General features: G+C 44.0%; 1 protein-coding gene across 1 annotated transcript in view; it reads right to left on the reverse strand.

Moving 5' to 3' along the window:
* Positions 1-12698, reverse strand: part of CACNA1C (calcium channel, voltage-dependent, L type, alpha 1C subunit) — an 847113-nt gene that overhangs the window by 406276 nt on the left and 428139 nt on the right. Inside the window, exon 4 of the mRNA XM_006891374.1 lies at positions 54-193. Coding sequence (XP_006891436.1) covers positions 54-193 — 140 coding nt within the window. The remainder of the gene's footprint in view (positions 1-53; positions 194-12698) is intronic.

The raw sequence follows: 12698 nt of genomic DNA on the forward strand, positions 1-12698 counted from the left end.
TACTGGCTGATGGTGGGGTAAGAGAAGGAAAAAGAGAAAGAAGTCATACTTACCCTACAACCACAATTATAAAATCTAGTAAATTCCAACCGTTGCGGAGGTAAGCGTTGGGGTGAAAGAGAAGTCCATAGGCTATTACTTTTAAAAACGCTTCCACAGTAAAAATGATGAGAAAGAGATATTCCACTCGTTCCTAGGAAACAAGCACAGAAGAGAGAAGCACATAAATTATTAGATTGGGGATTTGGAAAGTTTTGAACCAGAATGATCTGACAAACAGATGGGGAATGCCACCCTTTCTGGTGGTGTCTGGAGGGATAGGGTTTGGGGAACCCACAAGGCAAAGGCAAACCTCCACAACTCATCCCACCACTAGTGCTCCAATCCACTGATGAAAGGATTTTAAGGTCTTCAAAACTCACTGTTAAAATGTAAATATGGGGTACTAGAGAAAGGATCCATTTTTTTTGAAACTATTTAACCAGCTAACATTTTATGGTTACTCTCCAGGAAAGAAGGCATTGATCTGACGGGAGTAAATTCCAAGAGAGAGAAGGATGCTGAGAGATGATGTGAAGAAGAACCTGTGGAAAACCATGCCCTGATTTTGAGATAACAGCCCTGAAGGTAACAGGCTTAGTCTCAGGGAGTGGATACAGCTCAGAGAGTGTGTAAAATGACAGAGCTAAAACCTAGCTGCAAAGAAATCAAGACATTGAAGGTCCCTGGGCAGCTGAAACTTAAGAGGTGAACTACTCACACGCCTGGATTAGCAAATCAGAAATCTTTCTTGAGAAAACAAAATTTTCTCTTTGTCTAAAGACATAGATTGTGTGGAATATCAGCATTTCAGGGATGGATGCAGGTACTGGGGTGGAAGATGGTGAGTGGAAGAGTCCATCTCAAGGTGTAAAAGGCAATCTGTCCACCCTCCCCTCCCCCCCAAGTTTAAGAAGAAGGGTTTGCATTTAAGACTGCAGCTCCCATCCCTGAGAGCTCACATTTAACAGGACAAACTCATTGGCTCAATTAGAGAGAGCAGAGTCTGTGTACTGATTTACTTGCTTCCATCACCACTAATTGCTTTCTCCTACAACCCCATCCTGATGCAGAGCCTCAAGTGGCTCCCACCAGCGAGGCTGCCTGGCTATCTCCATGCTCCACTGCTCCTCTCTGCAGGCACCTCTGCCCGGCTCTCACTGGAGCCATCAAGCACCAGTCCACAGCGCATCCGGGCGCAGATCCAGCCCTATTATCGGATGTGCAGGGGTGTCTGCCTCACCGGTAACACCGCCAGAGACTGTGACACCAACATGATTGTCTACAAAACATCTGTGCAATGGCCGAGCAGAGAATGGTTACCTATTTTTTAATAAAAATATCTCTGATATTTATTACAACGAAGTAATTTTTGTAAGCCCAGCTTACATCAATATATCCACATGCTAATTTACTTTGTGAACCTTCTAATGTGTTCCGGTCAAAGCTGTTACTGTTATCCAATGACAAATGCTTCAAATCACGTGCTCCTGTCCAGACAGCTACAAGCAGGCGCTGTCGTTTCTCTCGCTGCTTGTGTTATAGACACTGATTTTGTCAGATTTCCTGGTGTTTAGCTACAATGCTGTGGTAATTTGTGAACCTCTATCAGATAATATTTTTTTGAGAACAAAGTAGTAATTAAAAGAAAAGGAGAAAAGTTTAAAAAAAGGGGTTTCCACCAGTTACTAATAATGTTGTGATGCAATGTATAAAAATTTCAGAAAATATCTTTGTTAGTATTCAGGTATTCTAAGAAATAGTACATGTAAGCAATTTAGAATTCTGTTTATCACATCAGGGGCTCCGAAGGAAGAAGATGGGCCATGTCCTCCCATTACACTTTATAACCCTGGACATTCACTGCAGGGTCGTTTTGTGTTGGAAGCCACTCAATCAATGTTAGTGAGCTGTGAGTGAGAATCGACAATTAGAGTTGATAATAAATATTACTAAGGGTTTTGAATGTTGTGGTATGTAAAGTGGTTCATGCAGGGGTGGTGAGGGGAGTGACACCCTGAGTCCCCGCACTGGGGAGAGAAACACTAGTCACGCCACTGTGCAGATTCACCAAGGAGAGCATGCAGGACACTTGATTCAGATTCTGCAGACTGATTTCCCATCCCCTGCAGGGCAGGTAGAGCTCACTGAAGACCCCATCAGGTCTCATCTGCGCTCCAGAGAGGGCCATGGAAGGGAAGGCACACTAACTCCACCCCAGCCTTCTGAGGGGAGGAGCCAAGGAAACACAGGGAGCTGTGGGTGGCTGTGCCAGAAAGCCAGCTCTTCCCTGCCCTTGCTTCCATTCAGTCTATTCAGGTACCTTAGAAGCTTAGTTAAGTTTTGGCCTTGCTGTGCCCAACTCCAGGTGAAGCGAGGTTTGAAGAGACAAAGTTAAAAAACGTAGAATTCCGGGTTCCACCCGGATCTACTGAAGTAGATCTCTTGGACATGGAGTCAGGGAATGAGCAGTATGAGCTGTTTCTACCTGTTTCTTGGGCACTCTGAAGTTCAAGAGCCAGGGGCCCACGTGCTAGTGGTTAGTACAGATCCTTCGCACTTGATGATTAAACGGAAAGGTTTTTGGTTTAAACCCTCCTCATGATGCTGTAGAAGAAAGGGCTGGCAATCCAGAAAATTTACAGTCAAGAAAACGGTATGAAACTTAGTTCTATTCTGTGACAGATGGAGCTGCCATGAGTAACTGAATGGCAAAATGTTTTAGGGGCCTTTGTTCCATATGGTGATGAAGGCAGAAACTAGGCAGACACAGTGAGAAGGAAAGGGAAGGTTCAGATTTAATCAACATCACAGAGGCAGACTCATTCTCTGCTTCTTACTCATTAAGATCATGATGTTGGTTGGGAGGTGTGACTGCCTTGGGGATGACCCACAAACATAAACTAGCATATGGGAGGCTCCCATTTTTAAAAAGCATGAGATACTAGGTTAAATTGTTCTTGAGGGCTGGGTTGGAAGGGAAAACATGCTACTAAAGACTCAACGCAACTTGATAAAAACTTGTGGAAGGTGGGAAAGGAGTTGTCAAACAACTGCTCAGCCCTCGTCTCCTCACCTGCCACCTCCACAATGGTTCAGAGCTTTCATTTTTAGCATCAGATGACAGGGCCACCTCCGTCTCTACCCCTGGAAACCTCTGTGGAAACTTACAAAGTGGGAGCTGGATAGAGAGAAGCAGACTAAGAAAGGTACCAATCCCCATTTTAGAGGTCAAGTGCTTCCATGTGTTTACACAGAGGCCACCTGCTTTTATACTTTCTCTCATCCATTCATTCTCATTGTTATTGAGTACCCTAGAGATGGAAATGACCCATAGCTGACCCCTCAGTGGGTTTTCAGAGGCAGTTAATCACACAAGAGGAGACTGCCCATCCTTCTGAGGGGCAACTGGTGGATTTGAACCACATGCCTTTGTGACTGCAGCACAGTGAGCTTTGGAAAGAGGTTGCACCCAAGGTCAGAGTCCTTCCTTTCCTGGCAAGGGAACATCAATATCCCAAATGGTTCAGGTCCCTATGTCCTGAGATGTTGTCTGATACCCCTAAATTATTCTTCTAAATAGCTGGCATGCCCAATCCAGACTGCTTAGAATCAAGCAGTCTTTTTATTCCTTCATTGACAAGGTTGTTTTGCCTGGTTTGCCCTGTCAAAAGAGAGACAAATAGGAGAGAAAGGTTCCTTCTGTGCAATGCAGAACTAACAACACTGCAGGCACAGGTGTGCCCTGGACCTACAGTGTCCCTTTGTGAGATGAGAAGATGAAGAATTCTTTCTCTTGTTGACCCCTGGCTTTGTAAGTGTCCCCCAATAATGTGTATATAAAAATCTATGCTGTGTAATATTATGTTCCCCACCCTGGTACATAACACATGGAGAAGGACCCACCTAGCACAACAGTGAGTAATTTGCTCAGTCATTCATGAAATACCGACTATAAACCCACACATGCTAGAGGCTGGACCTTTGAAAGTAAAAGCTCAGAAGGCGCTCAGAAGGATCTCCTGGTACCATGGAAGTCAAAATGATGATCAGAGTACAATGAATATGGGGTGCCCCAAAGTCAAGCACAATTCATTATGAAAGAACTTCTCAAATATAAATATATTCGAGCTAAATCTCAAAAGATGACGAGTTGTCCAGGTGAAGAAGTAGGGTAAGGCTAGAGGGTCAGGTAGTCCACGTAGGGTAAACTATAGATATGCAAATTTTCTGTCTGGTCAGGGTAAAGGCTTGTGAGGACTAGGGATGGAGCTGTGGGCTGGAGGAAGACCACCCTACAGGGCCCTAAGGCTATGTCTGGACACCAGATTCTGCCCCTTGAGCCAGGACATGGCAGGTGGATGTGCATCATGGTCTGGCATGAATGGTGGTGATGAGGTCAAGGAGGTGGAATATAAGATCAGACTGGCCTGGGCCAAGGCACAGGCAGTGGAATTGGTAAGTACTGGATTCCAAGGAGACCCTCAGTGAGATGGACTGACACAAGGACTTCAATAATAGGCTCAAGAGAATCAGAGATGGGGAGGATGCGGAGGCCAGGGCAAGGCACAGAGTCACAGGGGCACGATGAGTGATAGTCTACTCAATGGCACACAACAAGAAGATGGATTTCAGAAATAGAAAGACTGTAATTTGGTTTGAGGTTGCAAGTGAGGGTTGAGGGAAGGGCCCATGGATGATATCCACGTCTACGTCTCTGAGGCTTTTAATTTGAATTATTAGGTCAATGATTCTTACTGAACTAAGGGAGTTCAAGGAGAAGAGGGATTTAGAGGTAGGTGAAAACATCAGTTATAGGCTTACTGAACTTAAGACACTTGTGGGGCAGCAAGGTGAAGACACTGGTGATTGACTGCACAGAGGTGGGACTCAGAGGGGAATTCTGCATATGTTCACATGTGTTCACAAAAGAATCATCTCATATCTCAGTCACAAAAAGACACAGTTATAAAAGAAGACTGACATAGGGGTTGGAGGAGACTGAGAAAGAGGGAATAAATAACGTATACTGCATTAAAACAGATGAGGGAAAAACTGTTTACAAGGGATTTGTGATTAGATATTATTGTTATGACAGGAGTCCAAAACGAAGGCTGCTTAGTGGAGTGGACTTAGGGGAAGGGATTGAACAACAGTGAAAAAAATTTTTCTTTTACTTTTCAAAGAGAGGAGCGAACTGGGGGAGAGGCGTGGACAGGGAGAAAAGTACAACAATGAATGAATAGAAATCCAAAGTCTCTGTAAACTTCCATTAAAATAAATTAAAAGACTAAAAAAATACATAAAGACAAAAAAAATTACCTGACGATGTTGCTAAACTGTAGCTTGTGATTCAGTATATCTAAGGTGGAAATGCAAATTCTTAGTAGGGACTTGGACTGATTCAATGTCTTCTTCCTTACCGTGGATTTATCTTTCTATTCTGTATTGTTTTTCTCTCAACGGCTCCCTTTCCATTTCCAGCTTCTGCCTTTATTTCTTCTTTTCTAACTAACTGCTTAGAGATACTACTGCCAACTAGAGGCCCCAGGTCACACCCAAGTCTAAACCATATAGACAGATGCTATCTGAAAGTTAGGCAATGAATAAGGATGACAGAAAAGGAATCCATGCCTTTGAAGTGTGGTATTGGGGAAGGGTGCCAAATATCCCATGGACTGTCAAAAGAACAAAAGTCTGTTATGGAGAAAGGGCAACCAAGGGTGTTCCTCAGGGCAGGAGAGGTGAAATATCAGCTCATACAGTGTGGCCACGTGGTTAGAAGGAGCCAGACCGTGAAAACGACATCATGCTGGGAAAGGTGGAGGGTGATCATTAGACGGGAAGACTCCCAGCAAGGTGGACTGACACAGTGACTAACAAGGGCCCGAGCATATCAGAGATGGTGGTGATGGCACAGGAGAAGGAAAGGTTCCTATCTGCTGTTCACAGGGTTGCTATGAGTCACAGTTGAATGACTGGCACCTAACAACAATGACAACAACAGTGAAGAGAGAACCCAGGTCACAGAAATACCTTCTATCAACATGTGGAGTAATTAGGCACAGATTAACAAATGTTCAGTTTTCCATTAATGTGATCCAAAGCCCCTCTCTGGCAGTTTAAATGCACCAGTGGCTCCATGGGAGAAAGATGGGCAGTTGCCTCCTATACCATTTATGGTCTCAGAAACTCACTTGAGGATTTAGCTATGGGTCAGTTCTGATTCAATGGCAATGAAAACTATGCACATAATTCTGAGCTTCCACTGAATCGCTTTGGGGGCAGTTGCCGGCAAGGAGAAGGCTGATCACCCTCTGAGTCCTTGAGCGAGAGAAGCACCACTTTAACTCACATGCTAAGTTGTTCAAGGATCCCAGGCACAGATGAAGGAGTACAGGAAGTCAACATGGTGGGACGTGAATAGAGGATACACTCCAAAAAGATGCAGCTCCCTTTTAGTGATCAGGTTGGAATCCTTGTATCTGCTTTATATTCTAGGTTCTGCATGAGATCTTACCTGAATAGAGGGATCTACTACTTTATTTATGTTTTTGAACAGCATTTACAGTCTCAAAGGCCTACAAAACTTTATGGTAAGAGAGGATACTGATCACAAGTTTGCATGTGATTCTGCCTACAACACAGCTGGAGTCCAGGAAAAAGAGAGGAAGAAAGTTCCCCTGCTTTACTTCCTTCCTCATCATTCTAAGGAACATCATAAATCACACAGGTTTCATAATTAAAACATTAGTATTATATGGTTTAAAGGGACACAGGAACCTTGTGAGCAGAAGCCATGCCGGGGAAAAGCTCCTAGGACAAGGAGGATTGTAAGGAGATTGACAGGTCCAGCCATGCAGTCAAGAGCCTGCAGCTCACACGAGTGCACGGTGCAGGAGGGATGCCTGTCACCACATGCTGAATGCTGTATGCTTTCTATTTGCTAGAGAACACCTTTGGACCATGGGAATTCATACCAAGAGAGCCTGTGGGCACTACTTCAAATTTATGCAAGTGTATTTATTGAAGCTGCCAAGAATTCTACACCAAACAGGATTGAGGAGAATAGTTATACAATTTCATCTCAGCACAACTGTGCAAAGACAATAAACACAATGATACTTCAAGCAGCACCTTGTACTCCAGAGAATTCCATAATTTAAGTACTATTCAATTGGACCTCTTAATACAGTCTTCGGCTTATTCTCTAAGGGAGACAAAGAAATTGCAACAGTTTAACTTCTCACTCTCTGTTTTCTTGATTATTTGTTCAGTCACAGACATTTCCCTGAGGGTTGACCCTGCCCTATGCCACTTGTGGCATGGCCTTATCATGACCTTTGAGGACTTGTAGACTGTAAAGAGCTAGCAAGTCGGTTACCAAGGACACACAGTGCTATGCTCTCTCATGATACACAAGTGAGGGGACCTGCCCAAGGTCACACTTTTGGCCCATACCATGAAGGCTGCCTTTTTCCTTCTTTCTTTCTTTTTTAATGGCTGATGTGATGTTCCTTCTCTTGGCGAACAGCTCTTATTGACCATGCCTGGTTGAAATCCTGGATAGCTGTCCCCAGTAGGGGGCAATCTGGACAGTTTAAAGACCATGCACATGATATAAGTAGAAGAGTGGGAAGGAGGGATCCGAAACCCAAATCCTCCTGTTGACATCTGCACTCATGACCAAGATGCAACCATTAAGAAATATTTCTTTAGTTCTTAAGGATTTCCTAACTTGTGAGGTCTCCACCCAAAATATTGAAAGTCAAGTAACAACCTGTATCAGCTACCACTTTGACAGGCTGAAGTCATCAGAAAGTTGAGAGAACAGCCTGTGACAGGTGGATAGTGGTCAGGTGCCCAGGGTATTTAGAGAAGGAGAACCACAGTTTTACAAAGACAAGTTCTCTCTGTGGACCTTATATGGAAGCCTTCTTTAGAAGACCTATGCTTATCTGTCAGTTTGTTTCACTGGATGCTATGCTTATTGCTATAATGTGGAAAGCTGTGTGATTGGTATTTAAATTACTAATAGAGTCACCGGAAGTAGGCAAGTTTCAATAGAGCTTCCTGATAAGACTAGAAGGAAAGGCCTGGCAACTTATTTCTGAAAATTAGCCAATGAAAGCCTTATGGATCACAACAGAGTACTGTCTGATGGAGTGCTCAGTAATAAGCCCCATAGATTGGGAGATGTTATACACAGTGGTTGCCACAATGAGCTCAAGCATATGAAATGTCAAGATGGCTCAGGTCTGGGCAATATTTCTTTTATAAGATCACCATGAATTGGAACTGACTCAATGCAATGAACGACAAAAGATTTAGATACCTGGTAAACCAGATGATCTTGCCTTAATACTCAAAGCATTCCTATAAAGGAAGAAGGGACAGAACAATCCAGTTCATAGCCTGAGAGGTAAAGAATCCTTGCAAAGAACCCTTCACTAAAAGCAAGCACAACTGAGGCTGACTGAATTGAAAACCATGCCAGTTCCATTAGCTCTATGGTTGCTCAGTTAAAAAACAGAAACCAAACTTCCCTCAGACTAGTCTATTTCTCTGGACTTGCCCATGATGCTATGCTGAAGTGACCTATTCACTTATTAGTTCTGACCTTCCCCAGGAAGGGCTTAGAGGTGAAAGGCTGCACCTCAGGACACTGTATTTGCACACCTATGTGGTTTCTTGCTAGGCTGAATTACTCTAAGTATAAGGATTTTGCTCCTACAGGAGAAGGGCGAATCCACTCTCTTCCCTATCTGGTGTCCAGAATGTGATCAGTGCAAAGGAACCAACTAATTTAAACACAGCTGTCTATGTCATCCTCATAGAGGTAAAAGAAGGCCAGGCTTCACACAGGGGACCTCCTGTCTAAAACTAGAGCTCCCTCTGCACTGGCCTCTTCCGGCCTCTCCTTTGAGGGCTACGTGTCCTGTCACTGGCCACTCTGGTTGTTAAAAAATTATCCCTATCTTGTGCTCCCTGAGGAACTCAGTGTATCCTGCAGACACTACCTTTTTCTCAGGGGTAATGGAGTGCAGAGCATGGCAGAAATCGTCAATCAGGAATGAATGACTCCTGAGCTAATGGGGCATGTGCTTACTGACCTGTGGACTAGTATATAATCTCCCAAAGAGCGAGAAGGTGAAGCCACGGCCTCAAAACTCTCTACCAAATACCCACAATCACCTGAGGAGTTTGATCAACACTTGGACCAGGAAAATGGGAAATATTTTGTGTCTCATGCCCACTCTCCTTGTTCTGGTTCAGGACATTATTGGTAGTTTGGATTTTAAAGCAACTTTCCTAATCAGAACCTACATTTTAACAAGACCCTCACATGATTCTAAAGTACAAGAATTTTGTAAATACTGCTTGGAGATCATGTTTAAAATGTAGATTCTGATTAGTTTATGTGGCGTGCAAATGTAAACGCTCAGTAGGCATGAACTGGTTCGAAGCCTTGGAGCTTCTATTTGCTTTCTTTTATCAAAACAAATTTAAATACCACACAAAAAGCAAAACTCCATATTTCTCTCCATGTGATTTGTTGGGCTTCCTGTGTCTCAAACATTCTTGTCTCTCCTCACTCCTTGGCCCCTGACTTAGCCATACTCCTCTGCCTTCAAGACAGCTCTGACTCACAGCAATCTTGTTTGCATACAAAATTCATATACATTGTTCTTCATGCATTCCTTCATTCATATTGAGTTTCATACAATTATTAACATACATTGTGTTTGATAAAATTAATCACCACTGATGCATGCCCACTATCATCCCATCTTTTCAGGTCTTCACTGCATCTTCCCTCATTCCTTCACCCCCTCCTTCTGCCCACCAAACTCTGGGACCCTGCTATTTTCCCCTTCCCCACTCTCAGCTGCCTTTCCATTAGGTTTTTAAGGCTAATAAGATCTTTGTGGGAGAAGGCTGTCCACTTTCCTCCAGCAGAGCACCTGGTACGTTTGAATTGCCAACCTTGGGGCTCGCAATCTGACATGTTATGCATTACACCATGAGGGCTTCTTTCATGGGCCCTTCTCACTACAGCAATACTAAGTTCCACTCTGACTAAAGAAACCCCAGTCTCACAGCTGTGTGTATCTCCCCTGAGCATCTGGGAACCTGCCAACTCTCGGCCTCCTGTGAGTAAAGTATTTATCAAGAGCAGAGGTACTCACTGATTTAGCAGGATTACTAACCACATGATAATCACCTCTGAACAGCACTTTATAGCCTACAAGGGACTTTCACACGTTTTGTGACGTCGGGTCTCACAACAGACTGAGAAGCCGGAAAGGCAGCTCCTATTCTTCTTCTTCTCACTTTTCTTCCTTCTTAGCAGCACCGAGGGTCAGATCACTCAACAGACCAGCTAAGCATGGGCTTACTTGTGCTTACAAACTAATTTGTACTGAACAATTTCACATTTTTTTCACTACCTCAAAGATTCTGTTTCTAGGTATGGCTGGCAAGTCCATAACATCTCTCCGAAACCCGTAATATCTTCCACAGAATCAGAGCCTGTTTTTTTTTCTTCTCAAATTTACGACCCTGACAGGAACAGAATATCCAGTAAATAAGCTAAGCAAGGACTTAACTCGAGCTTGCTCACTACCTGCGATGAACCATTTCACAGTGAGTTTCACTACAGTTTGAAGTCATGTGAGGTTGTTTACTACAACTCAGTTACAACAACTAAACTCATGCTTACCTCACTTACTGATAATCCAGACCTGACACCATCCTCACTGTCACCACTGCTCTCTTCACCACCAGCTCTGCCACCTCCACCGCTGGGGTTGTGAGTTGTTGCCCAGTGAATCCCAATCATGGCAACCACATGTATGTGAAGTAGAACCTCTCCTTAGGGTTTTTAAGGCTGTGACTTTGTAAAAGTAAATTACCAGGCCTGTCCCCCAAGGGGCCTCTGAGTGGCTTCAAACCATTAACCTTTCAGCTAGTAGTCAAATCTTTAACTGGCACCATTTAGCGGCTGTCATGCCCAACCCCACCACTGTGCAGTCAATTCTGACTCACAGCTACTGCACAGAAGAGAGTAGAACTGTCTCATGGGTGTCAGAGGATGTGTATCTTTACAGAAGCAGACAGTCTCATCCTTCTCCCTCGGAGCAGCTGGTGAACACGTGTTAGCAGTCAATGCTTAACCCATTGTGCCACCAAGGCTCTTCTGTTAAAGCGGCTGAGCTGGACTATATAGCTCCAACCATGACAGTTACTTTAGACAGTGTTGTTGTTAGGTGCTGTCAAGTCAGCTCCCACTCAGAGTGATCCTATGAGGGACAGAAGGAAAGCCCGTCCCTTCCCACCTCTTCCTCACATTCTCTGCCGTGCTTAAATCCACTGGTGCAGCCATTGCATCATTTCATTTTGTTGGACGTCTTCCTCTCTTTTGCTAACTCTCTAATTTTCCAAGCAGGAACTTTTCCCAGGAACCAGCCCCTCCTGATAACCTGTCTGAAGTATATGACAAGAAGTTGCACCACCATTGCCTCTGAAAAGCATTCTGGCTGCATTCCTTCCAAGACAGATTTGTTCTGTCTAGATGATGGATAGACAAATATTTCCACCATAATAGATATGAAGAAGCTGATCAAAGATATTAAGCACTTTTCCACAAACCACACATAGCAGTAGAGCCAGGATTCCAAAGTTAATGCTTTCCCCTTTGGTTGCAATTATCTGATGAGTGAGTTTCCATTGGTCAGCTTTCAATAACACGAGGGACCTTTACATGGAAACTCCTCCAAGAAAAGAAGTGCCTGGAGCTTTGCTGGGGCTCCAGTGGATGTCCTATTTTCACATGAAATCTGATGACTTCAAGCAAGCACTTACACCTGGCGACACCTGGCCCCAGGCACTTTGCATTCCCGACGACAGCATGCAGACAGTCTGACTGCATTACGGACACCAGTACTTTCTTCCCACTGCTAATGCAGCCTGCTCACCACCCTGAGAATAACACCATTGGCCATAGCCAAATGTGAGTCTAATCCAACCAAAGCGATATCATTTCTCTTCTCCACCCACTGACTTAAAAAGGGGCATGTGACTCCAACTCTGGCCTCTAATGTGACATGAAGGGAATTTTTTTCTTTTAATATGACTTTCTTGCCATTGAATTTGACTTTGCCATGGATGGGTGGGAATATGCAAATAGGGCATGTTATCCTATCCATTTACTTGCTATGCGTCTGAGAGCTGGACAATGACTAAAGATGACAGAAGAAGAAATAATGCCTTTGAGTTGTGGTGCTGGAGAAGAGTCTTGAACATACCATGGGACGCCAAGAGAACACATAGGTCTGTCTTGGAAAGGGTGAAACCAAGTTTCTCCTTGGAGGCTAGGATTTTGAAGTACCATCTCATATACTTTGGGCATGTGGCCAGGAGAAGACTGGTCCTTGAAGAAGGACATTATGTTTGGAAGGGTGGGAGGACAACACAGGAGAGGAAAACCCCAGATGAAATGGATTGACACAGTAACTGGGGCTATGGGAGTTGGTGTCTTGGAATTAGTGAGACTGGCTCAAGACAGGGCAGGGTTCAGAGCTGCTGGGTTGCTATGAGCTGCAGGTGACTCAATGGCTCATAAAAACAATTACCTATGGAAAAGAGTCCTCATTTAT

The sequence above is a fragment of the Elephantulus edwardii genome, unplaced genomic scaffold (genome assembly GCF_000299155.1).
Source record: "Elephantulus edwardii isolate Elephantulus edwardi_28Jun2011 unplaced genomic scaffold, EleEdw1.0 scaffold00096, whole genome shotgun sequence".
Lineage (NCBI taxonomy): Eukaryota > Metazoa > Chordata > Mammalia > Macroscelidea > Macroscelididae > Elephantulus > Elephantulus edwardii.